Source organism: Nerophis lumbriciformis, linkage group LG31 (genome assembly GCF_033978685.3).
Source record: "Nerophis lumbriciformis linkage group LG31, RoL_Nlum_v2.1, whole genome shotgun sequence".
Classification (NCBI taxonomy): Eukaryota; Metazoa; Chordata; class Actinopteri; order Syngnathiformes; family Syngnathidae; genus Nerophis; species Nerophis lumbriciformis.
Genome location: NC_084578.2, coordinates 5,241,415 through 5,257,297, shown reverse-complemented (window position 1 = coordinate 5,257,297; position 15,883 = coordinate 5,241,415). Strand labels below are relative to the sequence as shown.

The 15,883-nt window shown below is 40.4% G+C and overlaps 1 protein-coding gene across 3 annotated transcripts in view; it reads right to left on the bottom strand.

The window, feature by feature from the left end:
* The window catches only part of ranbp2 (RAN binding protein 2), a 74,717-nt gene that overhangs the window by 12,753 nt on the left and 46,081 nt on the right, over nucleotides 1–15,883 (bottom strand). Inside the window, exons 20-25 of one of the 3 annotated variants that reach the window (XM_061926077.1) lie at nucleotides 11,645–15,851; nucleotides 7,737–7,910; nucleotides 5,896–5,982; nucleotides 5,598–5,773; nucleotides 275–677; nucleotides 15–104 (exon numbers count right to left, since the gene is read on the bottom strand). In XM_061926077.1, the coding sequence (XP_061782061.1) occupies nucleotides 15–104; nucleotides 275–677; nucleotides 5,598–5,773; nucleotides 5,896–5,982; nucleotides 7,737–7,910; nucleotides 11,645–15,851 (5,137 nt within the window). Of the gene's footprint in view, nucleotides 1–14; nucleotides 110–274; nucleotides 678–5,597; nucleotides 5,774–5,895; nucleotides 5,983–7,736; nucleotides 7,911–11,644; nucleotides 15,852–15,883 lie in introns of all 3 variants that reach the window. The other 2 variants (XM_072911995.1, XM_072911996.1) reach the window with 2 other exon arrangements.

The following is a 15,883-nucleotide window of genomic DNA, read 5'->3' as shown; positions in this document are numbered from 1 at the left end:
CCACAAACACAAACCTTGTGCTCCAAAGGCATAGCCTTCTGTATTTTTGGCCAGGTCAGCAAAAGAGAAGGCTCCTGATGAGGTGAAACCAAAACCGGCAAGGTCTGTAAAGTAAAAAATAAGTTGTCTTTACCAGGATATTTACTTACACCACATTACTTTGCAGAATACCAGCAAAGAAGAATAATAACATACAATGACAGGGTGTCAACTATTGGTCAATTAATTAGTTGTTTAATTAAACAACTAAAAATTGGATGTCATGTTAACATACCTGTACTTGTGAGAGCTGCAGCAGGAGCAGAAACAGAGACTTTCTCTGGCTCGCTGCTTGTGAGAGCTGCAGCAGGAGCAGAAACAGAGACTTTCTCTGGCTCGCTGCTTGTGAGAGCTGCAGCAGGAGCAGAAACAGCGACTCTCCCTGGCTCGCTGCTTGTGAGAGCTGCAGCAGGAGCAGAAACAGAGACTTTCTCTGGCTCGCTGCTCGACTTGGTTGACAAGTCGATGGGAGCGCTGCTGCTGGGAGCAGCTGCCTGCTCTTCTGTCGGCTGCTCTGAAACGTCATCCTGCGCCGTGAACGTGCTGCCGACAACCTCTGCGCTGCTCGGCGACGGAGCAGACGTCAGCTCTTCAGCAGGACGACTGGAGACTTCCTCAGCTTTGTTCAACTGGGAATCCTACAGTGATTCAGGAATGAAACACATGTAAAAACAGTTATTACATGCAAATAGGGATACAACAATATGACATTTTAAGGCCTTAAAGGGGAACTGCACTTTTTTGGAATTATGTCCATCAGTCACAATCTATATGTAAGACAACAACACACTTGTTTTTCTTTTTTTATGCATTCTAACTAACGCTCGCTCTAAAAACACCCAAAAGCCTCTCTCACTGTTCTATATTCATGCTCTAAGTATACAGTACAGGCCAAAAGTTCGGACACACCTCATTCACAACACAACTGATGGTCTCAACGCCATTGATGAAGCAAGAAATTCCACTAATCAACCGTGGAGAGAGCACCATTTCAGGTGACTACCTCTTGAAGCTCATCGAGAGAATGCCAAGTGTGCAAAGCAGTAATCAGAGCAAAGGGTGGCTATTTTAAAGAAACTAGAATATAAAACATGTTTTCTGTTATCGCACCTTTTTTTGATAAGTACATAACTCCACATGTGTTCATTCATAGTTTTGATGTGACAATAGTCATGAAAATAAAGAAAACAAATTGAATGAGAAGGTGTGTCCAAACTTTTGGCCTGTACTGTATATGTAATGTAGTAAACACATTCATAATATGGAAAATTTACATATTTTGCTCATTTAAGGCATACATAATACGGCGTATTAATTTCAAAGAAGCATCACAACTAGGGATGTCCCGATCCAGGTTTTTGCACTTCCGATCCGAAACAGATACTGGCCTATCCGAGCATGTATTAAAGTTTAAAGTTATTTAGCCTACTTAGTTGTCAGTTTCATGTTGAAAAGGGTTTTAGTACTCTTGATAACAACTAGCCAGCTGAATTAGGTGAGTTTGAATAATACACAATGGTTGGTAACAAGAAACTGACCTGTTTATTCAAGGATAAACACAAAATAGACAAAATTATACATGACAAACAGAAATGGCATCATTGAACTAGGGCTGGGCGATATGGCCTTTTTTTTTAATATTGCGATATTTTAAAGCCATATTGCGATACACGATATATATCTTGATATTTTGCCTTAGCCTTGAATGAACACTTGATGCATATACTCACAGCAGTATGATGATTCTATGTGTCTACATTAAAACATTCTTCTTCATATTGCATTAATATATGCTACTTTTGAACTTTCATGCAGAGAAGGAAATCACAACTAAAAAAATCACTATTTTTTTCATATGATCTGGAAATGTTTGCCTCGGCATTTTGATGGTGTGGACGTGTGGCACCGAACGGAGATAAGCGTCTCGACAGACGTTACAATATTTGAACAATGATGACAAGAACTGTTTTCTCTGTCGTGTCCGTGTGTCGGAAATTGTTATGCGCTTATTTTTTTATTTGATTTTGTGCGTGGCATGGATTTGCGTGCGCAGAGGACGCTTGAGCAGTGCGCAATTGCACAGGCGCGCACCTTGGAGGGAACGTTGCTCGCACGGCTGCGCTAGCATCACAGCTACCGTTAGCCATGCTGCTACCTCTCTGCTCGGGGAGGACGTATACGTATGTGACGCATGACGTGACAGTATGTGACGTGTGTAAGAAGGTGCGCTTGCTGTCTGTGAGAGGGAGACAGGAAAGAGTGAGAAGAGCCTGTCGTGTAATGCCAGCAGCTAAAAGCAACTGCGTGAGAATCCACAGACCTGTGGATGTGTTGAGGTGTGCTGGAAAATGCGGAACGAAAATTAGGGAGCAGCAGAAAGTGGAATGTATTATTTAAATCGGTGCGTTGGAAAACACGGACCGGAGTTGTTTTTTTTAAAACTGGATCTGGATCGGCATTTTCCCATGCCTTGCCGATACGCATTTTTTGGCAAATATCGGCAGCCGATCCGATCCAAATATCGGATCAGGACATCCCTAATCACAACGTTCACTTTTCCCTTCAACAACAACACTACTAATCATGTCAGACTTCATGAGAAACAACAAAGACTACTTTGGGACAAATGATGATCCAGAAACAGATGCAGTTTTAGTGAAACACTAAGCATCGTGTAGCAGTACTGCTAAGTGCTAAACCAGATACAGTATACAAGCTACGAAAATAATTACACAACCACTTACTGTACAAAGTCTGTTCTCACTGGGATGCCAACTGACGGCATGTTCATAACTTACTGTTTAGATGAAGAATTAAACATAGTCTTTATGAAATTGATAAAAAAATGAAAATAAAAATACTGTGCAAACAAGCAACTTTTCTTGTCTCTCTCGCCATCTCCGGGTCCAATTTGGATGTCAAAGTTGACCAACATCTGTTTATGTTCACAACCTTCTACTATCTATAATCTACAATTATTTTTTACAGACTCAAGACGATGCAGCAGCTAAATGTCATTATAGGACCAAAAGCTAGTTAGCTCCCTGTGATCACGTGGCTCTAAAAATAGTTTGTCTGCGCTCTTGCTTATAATATTACTAGGGCTGCAACTAACAATTAATTTGATAATCGATTAATCTGTCGATTATTACTTCGATTAATCGATTAATAATCGGATAATAGAGACAAACTACATTTCTATCCTTTCCAGTATTTTATTGGAAAAAAACAGCATACTGGCGCCATGTTCTTTCAACTTGCCAAATAAAACAAGAAAAATGTCACAAAAATGCACACTTTTGACACCACTGCTATAGATAATAAAAAATTAAACATGATAAATCTATGGATAAAAAAACAGAGCCTGGCGACGCATGCTCGTTTATCATAACTCTCTCGCTCTCTTTGTCTCTCCCCCTCCCTCACCAATGCTGCTGCGCGCACAATTTGTTGTTTTCTTAACCCTGAACGTATATTGAAAATACACGCAAACCGATCGCTGCTAGTCCTCTTTTGCTAGCATGCTAGCAGCTAACGGGCTAGGATAGACTGACCATACGTCCTCTTTTCACCGGACATGTCCTCTTTTGCAGAGCTGGCAGGGCGGAGTTTCTTAAATGCCTCAAATGTCCGGCATTTTGAATATTGTTTACACAACGTGCAGTACGCTACTTACATAACTGCCAACTTTTGAAATCAGAAAAACCTAATAGCCAGGGTCCAGGGGCCGCAGGCCCCGGTAGGTCCAGGACAAAGTCCTAGTGGGGGGTTCAGGGGCCCCCCGACGCAAAATGATTGATTGCATTCAGACAGGTTAAAATGTTGCTAAAACCATCACTTTTCTATCAGTCACAGTGACTTTTCAAAACAAAAATATTACAGCAAAAATCATATGGGTTGATTGACATGTTTATTCTGTAAGCTAACTTCAATAGTGTGAAATTATTTTGACAGTTAATGCCAGTTATCCTGTCAACCTTTCACAAGACTTTAATTTGTTAATTGAAAGTATAAACACTTTTTACAGTAAACAAATGGTAAAACAGTACTAAACAATTCCATTAAAAAAAAAATTGGTGTCATTATTAACTTTCTGTCCAAGCTTGTATAATCTACTGCCTTGTTCAATTGTAAAAAATATTCTGTGCCTAAAATTCACATTTCTATCAATTATCATACCGTAAACATGGTCAGCTAACTTCATTAAAATTAATAGTCCTGTCAATAGCATGGAATTACAATTCAAATGTAGTTTTTTTGTAAGCCTTTCAAAAGAATTCAAAATATGAAAAATTAATGAAAATTAATTTAAGCCATCAGACACTTGAAAAGTGGCACATCACATCTCTAATGTAATCATTTGAACTTTTCAACAGAAATAGCACTGCAAAAATATTAAGGACGTACTTCTGTATTTTGGTAGTTATGCTGTCAACATTTAACAAGATTTCTTCAACTTGGACTTGAAAGCATAAATAGTATAAACACTTTTAACAGTATAACAGTGCTAAACAATTCCAATAGATAACATTGGTGTCATTACCTTTTTGTGGCTAAAATCCAAATTTAGCAACGGCATTAGACTTGTGTTTTTTTGTCCCAACGTGGTCTTTTACATCGCTAATTCCTCCGTGTCCGATCGAAAAATCGTGTCTGCACAAGGTGCAATTCGCGTAGTTTTCACCCCTTTTGGAACGGATAATTATTCCCGGATAGGCTTTTGAATATTCTTCACGGAATGACTGCAGTTTTCTTTTCGGTTTAAGACTCGTTTGCGATTTTTCTCCGGCTGATTCCGTGATCGTTCGCTCGTTTGGAAACAATGGCAACAGGTGCCTCGTGCTTGGCAGCGGTGCTATAAATAGCCTCGCGCATGGCATTCGGAATGGCTCGATAGGAAGTTACGGGAAGCAGTGTCGATTGTCATTGTTGTTACGCGATTTCGTGAATAAAACTTTTAAAAAAATATTTTGTTTTAATGAATGAAAAACCGTATTTTTTATCACTGCAACCGTAACCCGGAATAGGTTGATGAAAACTGAACTAATTACGGGAAAACCGGAGTAGTTGGCAGGTATGCAAATACACGTACCGTTACACCCCTATTATTTTGATTATTGTTTCTCAGCTGTTTGTAAATGTTGCAGTTTATATATAAAGGTTAAAAAAAAATTGCGTAGCCTCTGCGCATGCGCATAGCATAGATCCAACGAATCGATGACTGAATTAATCGGCAACTATTTTTATAATCGATTTTAATCGATTAGTTGTTACAGCCCTAAATATTACTAATACTTGGTTAATATTCAGGTCACGAGATGTAAATGGTGTATTGTTGGTTGGTAGATGTTTTTATCGTGCTTTATGGGCGGACTAGTGAACGTTCATTAGCTGCATTGTTAGCCACCTCGTACTTCCCGTCATTTAAAGGCCCTGCTTTTGAAATGTAGATATGTTAGTTGTGCACTGACTGAAGGAAGGTTCATGCCAAAGCAGACCTGAGGGAACAGTTTTAAAGGTTGTGCTGTGTTAGTCACAACTTGCAAGACATTTCATACCAGTTCCTGTTGGGCTTTGAGGACTTCTGTGTCAAAATCCTCAGCCTTGTCAGGATCCAGGTCACTGTCAGTGGTGCTCAGGCCACAGAAGAACGTGGGCGGAAGCTGGAGGCTCTTGGCTTTCTCCTCCTCCTCTGGCGTGGGTTTTTTCTCCCAGACCACCTGGCAGTCTGGCTCTAAAATGGATCAGACGAGCCCCAAAACGTCAGCAAAATGACATATTTGCACATGTCCAGGTAAATGGATACAATTTTACATACAGTCCATACAGAATGGAGTCAAACTAATGAGTCCATACCATTGTCGGATGTGGTCACTTTTCTTTCAGGAGGATCAGGGTAGAGCTTCCCATTCAAGGCTTTGACTGCTGACTCGTAGTCCTCATCTGCACAAAAGGTCAAGAAAGTTGACATGTGCCAATACTTCTATGAACATAATACACAGTATACACTGTATTTTCTACTTTTTTCCAACGCTTTGAACCCTGCTACTTGTAAAACGGTGCAGCTGATTTATAGATTTTTCTTCGTCGACGGCCATAATGTTTTGTATTCAAGAAATAGAGACCCTGAAAAGGTGCGTTATTGTTTGTGCTTTGGCACCATCTTTTGGACAAGTTTGTTCGACAATGGACTTCCTGTTTAGTGCCGGAAGTATATTCCTCCATAGTGTTCCTGCGCGAAATATTTCTTCATTCATCACTCCAACCAACATTGTATGTTTTACAATATAACTAAAATAACTCTTACTTACTAAACCGTCCCATGTGTGATGTATGTAGGAGTGTTCTCATGTATATTTGTTCGTGCTATTGTAATGTAATGAAGGAAGTGTTGTTAGCATTAGCTAATATGCTAACGTTTACAAGTGTCTGTGTTAGTTTTAACTTAAAATTGCATTATCTTTCTGTTGTTTCAGTTTCGTAAACTCACTAAAACGTCACCGCGGAGTTATTGAGACTGTTTAGCTGATTGGAGAGCTAGCTTCCAGAGCTAGTGGGTCCAAGACGATGTTTGATCAGTTGTTTTACTGCTTGGAAACAAATAAGGTATGTAAATAAACATTCATAAACCTTTTCATACCAGTATATATCTACGACTTACGGTCCAGTGCAGCAAATATGTAAAAATATTTATTTCTTCTAAAATTTGGTGGGTGAATCTTAAAAAACGGTTCGCTTTAACAGCCAGAATTTACGGTAGTCTGGAGAGGAATCCACCTTTTGAGCTGATGTTCATTCCATATTTATGTATTGATTTCTGATTGGTCTTGTCATTCCACTGTTTTAGTAAATGAATTGTTCCACACTCCTTGAATGTGTTCTATAGTGTGAAAACTAAAAGCCAATCCTGATTCACATGAACATGTGATCTAATTTGTAAATGACAATTCTTTCAATTTTAATGAGCAGCATTTGTTTATTTCAAAAGGATCCCAATTAGCTGATGTCATAGCAGTCAGCTCGTCTTAAAGGGGTCCAACACAAAACATCACCAACAAAAACACCTTTAGTCAAAGATGCTTGCGAGTTACTTCATCGATTTTTCTTTTGACTTATCTTAATCACGTGCATGAATGTAATGTTGAAATAGAAAGTGTGCCATTGGTTTGTAGACTTTAAGGATTTTTTGGTCTTTTATTCATTTCTATTACAGTAGATGGCAGAAAAACCATGCCCGAAAGACCATTGGAAGTTTTTTTAAAAGCAGAACAAGGCAATGAGGAGCCTAATATCAATCAAAGTTTCAAAGTTTACTTATATAGCCCTAAATCACGTGTCTCAGAGGACTGTACAAGTCACAACGACATCCTCGGCTCAGATTCCACATCAGGGCAAGAGGGTAATAATGATACTAGCAATAAAAAAATAAATTCTAAGCAAGAAAATTGTGATTCCGTTTTCTTCCCACAACCGTGCAGCTCTATAGTGCACCACTGAATGCACACTAACACCTTTTACACAGACCAATAGTGTCCTATTGCAGTCAAATGAGACCACAGACATACTTTGTCCACCTTTTGCTTGCTGAATATTGACCTTTAAGATGTCAATAAACTTCTCAATCAATCAATCAAAAGACCTATTGGTCAGTGTTTATCTTGCCGGCCAAATCACTCCAGACATAAACGGGATCTCACCATCAGGTTGATTGTCACTGGTGTAGCCTGGTTCATTCTGGTAGCAGAAAAAGGTGAGCGGCAGCAGTAATTTCCGGGCTAAAGCAGCTTGTTCAGCAGTTGGCTCCCTGACATACACAACCTCCAGTTCAGAGTCCTCATCTGACTCGGCTTTGAGTCCTGCTTGTTGAGCCCCTGTGACAATTACATATTGAAGAAAGATTATATTAGTGATTGCCGCTGAAAAGAAATCCCTCCAACAATCTGACTCCAATTAAAGTGTTAGTTTTGCACAGCAAATATGAACAGCATGCATCCAGTTTACTAATGTGACCAGTTGTTAGTTGAGTCCTTGCTTGCAAAGACGTTTCGCTTGCATCCTAAATCAAATGTTACACAAATATTCAGTGTACCAAATTCAGTGTTTCTTGAAATATGAAGTCAATCTGTAAACTTGTAGTGTTAAATTGTGATTTAATACACAGCGCTACCAAGTGGTGTATTTGACACATGGAATGTAGCCCAGGGGAGAAAGTTTAGCAACATGTTCCTCCTTTTACCTGAAGCCCTGTGACTCTTTATATGCATGCACACTCAAAAGTGTGAAATACCAGACTACGACACCAGACGGTGTAAATACTAGAGATCGACCTGGCCGATATTTGACCTTCTGACATATATATTTTTTTTTAACAACATCAGCAGATACAGTATAAACACATAATATACCAATATGTAGTATTTTAAGAAATTATAGAGGCAGATAAGTAATAAGCATTGCTGAAGCACTAGCCCCCGTTTGGCCTGCATGGGAAAAGTATTTTTGTCTGCCTATTTTCTAACTGAAGACTAAACGTTACTCTGTCAATAATTCCTCCCCAAATATCTTTTGATATGTGACCGAGCAAATGTTCTCCGGTCTGCTCAACCACGGCGCTTGTACCCACTTCTCTCCTTCTTGCAGTGCTACTCGCATGCAGTAGGTCTTTTCTGATTACCTGTCAAAACTTCCCATTTAACAGAATATACATTTTCTGTATTTCTTTCCTGGCAACTTCTCGGTCTCGTTTTGTTTGTTTTCGAGTCGCTCGACAAGCCTCCGTCCGTTAAAGGAGCGCACAGTTTCATGGTCCGTGATTCAATCAAATAACGCGACAGAGATGGATGGACCTAAGGACGACAGAAAAGCTGTATCCGCCAAAAATCCAAACTTCCTATCTTGACAAATAGGAAACTTACTATACAGGTAAAAGCCAGTAAATTAGAATATTTTGAAAAACTTGATTTATTTCAGTAATTGCATTCAAAAGGTGTAACTTGTACATTATATTTATTCATTGCACACAGACTGATGCATTCAAATGTTTATTTCATTTAATTTTGATGATTTGAAGTGGCAACAAATGAAAATCCAAAATTCCGTGTGTCACAAAATTAGAATATTACTTAAGGCTAATACAAAAAAGGGATTTTTAGAAATGTTGGCCAACTGAAAAGTATGAAAATGAAAAATATGAGCATGTACAATACTCAATACTTGGTTGGAGCTCCTTTTGCCTCAATTACTGCGTTAATGCGGCGTGGCATGGAGTCGATGAGTTTCTGGCACTGCTCAGGTGTTATGAGAGCCCAGGTTGCTCTGATAGTGGCCTTCAACTCTTCTGCGTTTTTGGGTCTGGCATTCTGCATCTTCCTTTTCACAATACCCCACAGATTTTCTATGGGGCTAAGGTCAGGGGAGTTGGCGGGCCAATTTAGAACAGAAATTCCATGGTCCGTAAACCAGGCACGGGTAGATTTTGCGCTGTGTGCAGGCGCCAAGTCCTGTTGGAACTTGAAATCTCCATCTCCATAGAGCAGGTCAGCAGCAGGAAGCATGAAGTGCTCTAAAACTTGCTGGTAGACGGCTGCGTTGACCCTGGATCTCAGGAAACAGAGTGGACCGACACCAGCAGATGACATGGCACCCCAAACCATCACTGATGGTGGAAACTTTACACTAGACTTCAGGCAACGTGGATCCTGTGCCTCTCCTGTCTTCCTCCAGACTCTGGGACCTCGATTTCCAAAGGAAATGCAAAATTTGCATGGTTGGGTGATGGTTTGGGGTGCCTCGTCCAGCTGTTTGTTTACTGATAGACTATTAATGTTTAAAAAACTGAAAATAAATATTGGCTCCAAATATCGGTTATCGGCCCACTTGACTACTACTAATCGGTATCGGTCCTGATTAATCCTTATCGGTCAATCTCTAGTAAATACCCCCAACTCTATGAACAATTGCTGGTATGCCCACAGCAAAGGCTACACTAGACTGAATATTGCATTTCACACGTCACTTTCTGCACTAAATTTGGAGTGTGAGTTGCAGTGCATTCACTACTCTGAAGAAATATCATCAGTGCAATCTTCCCTGCTCTACATTTAGGCAACACTTAACTTTAAGTTGGTGACCAACATTATCTTTGTATGTCTTTTTGGTACAAATGTATTTTTGATACACAGCTTCAGATTCTAAATAAATTACATATTAACAAAACTATCACATTACAATAATTTAATGTATTGGTTTATTTGCACATTTAACATGTTTTAACTCTAAATTAGCCAATGTTAGTGTTACCACTGTACATAGAATACTCCCAAAATGTTAGGGATGTTCAGCTTTAGGGTGAAACTTCAGGATGTTTCCAGAGTGTCAGTGTTTAAGTACTTTAAGCACAATGTGCTGTTTGGAGCAGAATGGCAAGAATTTAGTTTTTTCCCCCTGAACTTTCACCAAAAGGATGAATATGCATACATTTATGAGAGTAGTTTATATATAAAAATGTCACAGGATTACAATTGCAAGTGTTAAGTAACATTTTTATAGATAAACATGCAGCACATTAGTTTCACCATTTCTCACTCCGTGCATCCAGGTTATTTCTTGCTCACTGTATCTACCAGCCAACTGACGGCTGAGAAGTGTTAACACACACAGCAGTGATTGGAGTACCTGTACTTTCAAATTGGGTGCTCGATGTGCTCGTCCAAAAGGCCATTGGGTTATCTTTGAAAAGCCTAAAATCCGGCCCTAAAGAATGATGGGTTGTTGTGTTAACATAACTAATTGGGAAGGTCAATATCCTTTTTCAAAAAGGCCAAAAAAATTATGAGTGTGTGTGTGTGACTGTGAATTGAGTAGAAAATATGTTTATATCGGCTTATAGAACTGAATGAGAGGTTTGTGGAAATTAGGAATGATTTCCACAAAGTAGGGATGTGTATTTCCATCACTAAGGTCGATGCGATACGGATCTAAAAATATAGCTTGCCATTTGATTTGACATAAGTGAGTACAAAACAGTTTGATATGATAAAATGCAAAGAATATTGTGTTATGTTATTGAGTATTGTGTGAGAACTTAGGTTAGCTGTGCTGCTGGTGTACTTAAAAGCAGCAGAACGAACATCTTGTCCAAAATGTTTGCGTTCTTGATAAAGCTAAAATGTGGCCAAATGCAGTTCTTTGGTATATGTAGATTGACTTACGATAAAGCAAGAATAGGTCAGGACTTGCAAGACCCTTGACTAGATTGAGCAGATAAAAAGATTGAGCAGATAAGCCTGCAAGAACCTTGATGAGATTTGGCTGTTGACAACATAAAAGTGATTTAAGATGCAACAGAGGATGAAGGATTTCTGGAAGGATTCACGGAACAACTTATTGGCACAGTTTTAGGTAATAGGACAAAAACATGTTTACTGAAGAAATGCATCGCCATTCTTTCAAATCTCTCAATTATGTAGTGTGTGTAATTTACCCTTACATCTTTACTAATACGTACATATTTCAAAGCTTAACTGTGGTGGAGAAATAAATGTTACCCTTTCCTAAAAGAAGGACAATTCTATAAATATTGTGGAAATATTGCAATTTTGGTTACCTTTATGTGGAATTTTGAATGCAGTTGATGCAGCAGCCCCCTTAGTAGGATGTCCAGAATCTTTAGCTTTTAAGCTGGATTCACAGTCACCGCTCTCGGAGGGAGATTTTGGACTTCCAAAGATCTTCTGAAGGCCATCAGAGCCAAACACGAATTTGGGGGGTGACATCACTGATTTGGTGGGGTTGACTGGACTTTGGGATGGGGATGGTTTCTCATTACATGAGAGTTCACTTCGATCCTTGGTGGTCTCTTCCAAAATAGCAATTGCTGCCTTCCCACAGACAACAGTAGCAGATTTTAAAGAGTCTCCACTGTCCAGTGATGTGATGGATGATACAGGGATCATAAGTTCTGCTTCCTCCTGAGCGATCTTGGCCACGTCAAAAATCTGCTTAAATGTGTTCGCGGTTTCTTGCAATTTGAATCTCACGGCCAACTGTTCAACTTTTCCCTCTCCTTCAGCAAAGTCCAATGCACTCCACACCCAGGCCTTCTCTGCACCCTTCATTGGTTCTAGCTTCATGGTTTCTGTGAGCCACTGGTTAGCACAAATCTTAAGAACCTGGTCCCGCCTCATAATCAACCTTACCCGTTTCGTGTTATAATTTTGTAAGATTTTGAGATCTCCGATACCTCTCTCTTTCCACTGACTCGCTTCTTTATCATATCGATACAGTTTGGCTCTGTGACTGAATACTACTTGTTCGTCTTCTTCTCCGGTGGAAATGTCAACCAAATCCGGCAGGGGAACTACAGGTTCAAAGTACAGGCTGTCTCTCTCCTCATCCTGGGTAGCATCTTGCTCATCGTCAGTACCAACTGAGGTTCTGCTCTGATTAAGCATAGCAGGAGACTTTGCAGGGCTCATCCCAGGTTGAAAACTGAAGTTGAAGCCACCCGTGGACTCTCCAAATCGGAAAAGGTTCTTTCTCAATGGGCTACTAGTGAGTGGAGAAGCGTAGACTGATGAGTCAGCTGTGTCATCAAGAGCCTCTTCTCTTAGATCATAGTTATCCCACTCTAAAGTAGGGCCAGTTGTTTCACTGTGAGGCTTGATTAATAGACTAGTCATTTTAGAGGATGCTGGAATTTCTACCTGGCTGTAATCTTTGATTTTTGTTTTGTCATCTGTAAAAATGGATTTCATGCCCTTAAAACCGGATTTCATTTCCTCGGCTTTCTGAATCAAATGTGCAGTTTTGCCTGTGTCAAACAGCTTGTGGGGAGTTTGTAAGGGGATGTCCAAGAGGAGTCTCTGACATTCTTCAAACTTCTCTTTAAATTCCACAGCAAGTTCGGGACTTTTGAACTTAGCAGCCAATTGTTCAAGTCTCGCATCTCCATCAGAGAAATCGTTGGCCAGCCACATCCATGCCTTGTCTGAGCCTGCTAGTGGTTTAAGATTCATGGTGGTCGTAATCCAGTGGTTGGCACACACCTTCAGAACTTGCTCTCTTCTCATCAAAACTCTAAGCCGACCATTATTGTTGTTCTTTAAGAATTTGAGGATCCCTACCCCACGCTCTTTCCACTGACCAATGTCTGTATCAAATCTAAACAGTTTGACACGATGTGAATAAAGGACCTCTTCGTCTTCCTCCCCCGTTACGAGGTCAACTTTCTCAGGCATTTGAACGACTGGTTCAAACTGAATATTGTCATTTTCTTCAGTTTTATACATGTCGTCGTCTACCTGCTCACTTGAGGCATTTGTCTTTGTGGGTGTGGCCTGAAAGGATGAGAAAACCTGCTGACCGGCACCACGGAAACCTTTGAAATCAGGGTCATCCAGGCCAAAATGGAAGTTTCCTTCAGATGATACTGCCAGGTCTGCAAAACTAAAAGAATCAGTTTTACCAGATATTAATGGATTTGTCTCAGGCTCTTGATGGCCCTTTTCGTCAGAGGTAAAAGCATTTTCTTTCTCCTTGTGTTTATCAGCAATGCTTTTAAGAAAGCTGGAGGCGGAACTTGATGACACAATTTGATCAGCGGAGGTTGAGTTAGTAGTTGGTGAAATATCGTTTGCAGGGCCTTGAATTCCAAATTTAAACCCACCTGAAGAAATGGGCATTGAGAAAGAGAAGCCAGAAGAACTCGTGGTACTTGAGTTGGACTGTGGAATCTCAAATTTAAAAGAAGATACTGAAGTTTCAACTTTGCTTTGACCAAACTGAAATGATTGGCCTGTTCCGAAAGGTGTTCCAGTAGGCTGGCTTGATGATGTCTTTACTCCAAAGTTAAAGCTAGAAGCTGATGGAGTAGCACTGACTGTGCTTTTAGCGGTCGGATTTGGTGCCTGACAGGCAACACATTTGTTTGCATTAGCTTCATTTCTTATATAACACTCACCACACTCCCACTGATCTGGTTTATTTCCAAATTGGTTACCAAACCCGGTACTCACAAAAGATTCTGAGATTTTGCGAACAGGTAAGACGACTGTGGGAGGTGCATTTTGTTCAGTGGAAGTTGTTTTAGGTGAACCTTGAGAAGCTTCACAAGAAACACAACTGTCATCAGAGACCTCGTTTGTCGTAGAAGATGAATCACAAACCAACTGCTCTGCTTTCTTCCCAAGTGGAGTGCCAAAGATAGAACCAAAAGCACTGTTTTGTGTGTCAACAGGTTTGGCAGAATTTGTACCAAATGTAAAAGACGAAGAGGAAGAATTTCCAAAAGCACCAAATCCAGAAAAGGGGGGACCAGAGTGACTGGTTTTCGGTTCATCTGTCCCAAATTTAAAAGCAAAGGGAGTGACTTTGATGTCCTTTTCAGCACGAATGTCTGGTTTTGAGGAAGAACTGGGATTGTCACTTTGACAAGAAGAGCACCGATCAGTCCCTGATTTATTTCTCACAAAGCATTCAGTGCAATCCCACTCTCCTTCTTTCATTGCAAATTTTTCTGCAAGAGTTTCAAAAGGCTTAGAAGGTATTAAACCCTCTGCTTTCTTCTCTTGTTGAACCTGATTTTCTTGGGATTTCTCCACAATGTTCTGGGCTTCTTCAAATTTTGTCTTAAAAAATGATGCCTCATCTACGGTTTTGAAACGGATGGCTAGTTGCTCGGGCTTCGGTTCTTCATCTGCGTAGTCAATGGCATTCCATGCCCATGATTTATCAGAACCAGCATTAGGTTTCAGTAACATGTCAGTGGTGATGTAGTGATTTGCACATATCTTGAAGATCTGCTCCCGTCTCATTAAGAGTCGAACCTTCTTCGTAATGCTATGTTGCAAGATTTTAACGTTGCCGACGCCGCGTTCCTTCCATTCTTTTGTCGTCGTGTCAAATCGATAGAGCTTTGCTCTGTTGCAAAATAACTCCTCCTCGTCTTCCTCACCCGTTTTCACATCGACTTTATCAGGAAGGGGTACAATGGGTTCAAAGTGAGGACCATCATCATCCTCTTCCTCGTCGTCCTCCTCCTCAGCATGAGTGCTGTCATTGTCACTATTTGCTGCACTTTCTTCTTCGGCTACAGACTTGGCATCACCAAATACTGGCTTGGCAACATCTCCAAATTTAAATGGCTGCTCCACTTTTCCAAACAGACCTCCAGGACTGTTTTGTACTGCATCAGCAAATGAGAAGCCAGACAATTTTTTATTGCCAAAAGTGAAGATACTTGCTTGGTTTGAGGTCAGCTCTTGAACAGTAGGAGGCTTTTCTGGCAAATTATCAGTCTTAGTAGGGATGTCAGACGTGAGAAGACCGAGTAAACTTTCACTGTGCTTAGCTTGGGATGTTGGGAAAGTGAAATCGCCATCTTTGGATTTAAAGTTGGAATTAAATTTAAAGGAAGCTGTGGGTTGAGAAACTGTGCTTGTTCCGAAACTAGGTACTTTGTGTCCTTCAGCAGGTGTCTGCTGGCTGAACGAGAGCTTTCCAAACTCCACAGATTTCCCCTCAAAGCTTTTTTGTGGCTGAGGCGGGACGACAGATGGTTTGGTGAAATAACCAGGTTCGGGCAGAGGAGGGTTGGTGGTTTGTTGAGTTACATTCTGCCCATAATATTCTTCACTATATGGCGACAGAAGGCTTGTTGCTGGTGATTCAAATCGAAGTGGCGCACCAAAGGCCTGTTCTTGAGGAGGGTATATGCAGGCTGGAGCAGTTTGCATTGGAGGAGTATGGGTTGGTGGCTGATAGGCATACATGTGCTGTTGAGGTGGCATACGGTTCATATTGAACATTGGGCCCTGTAAAAAGGGAAAATAATTGTCAGCCTGGC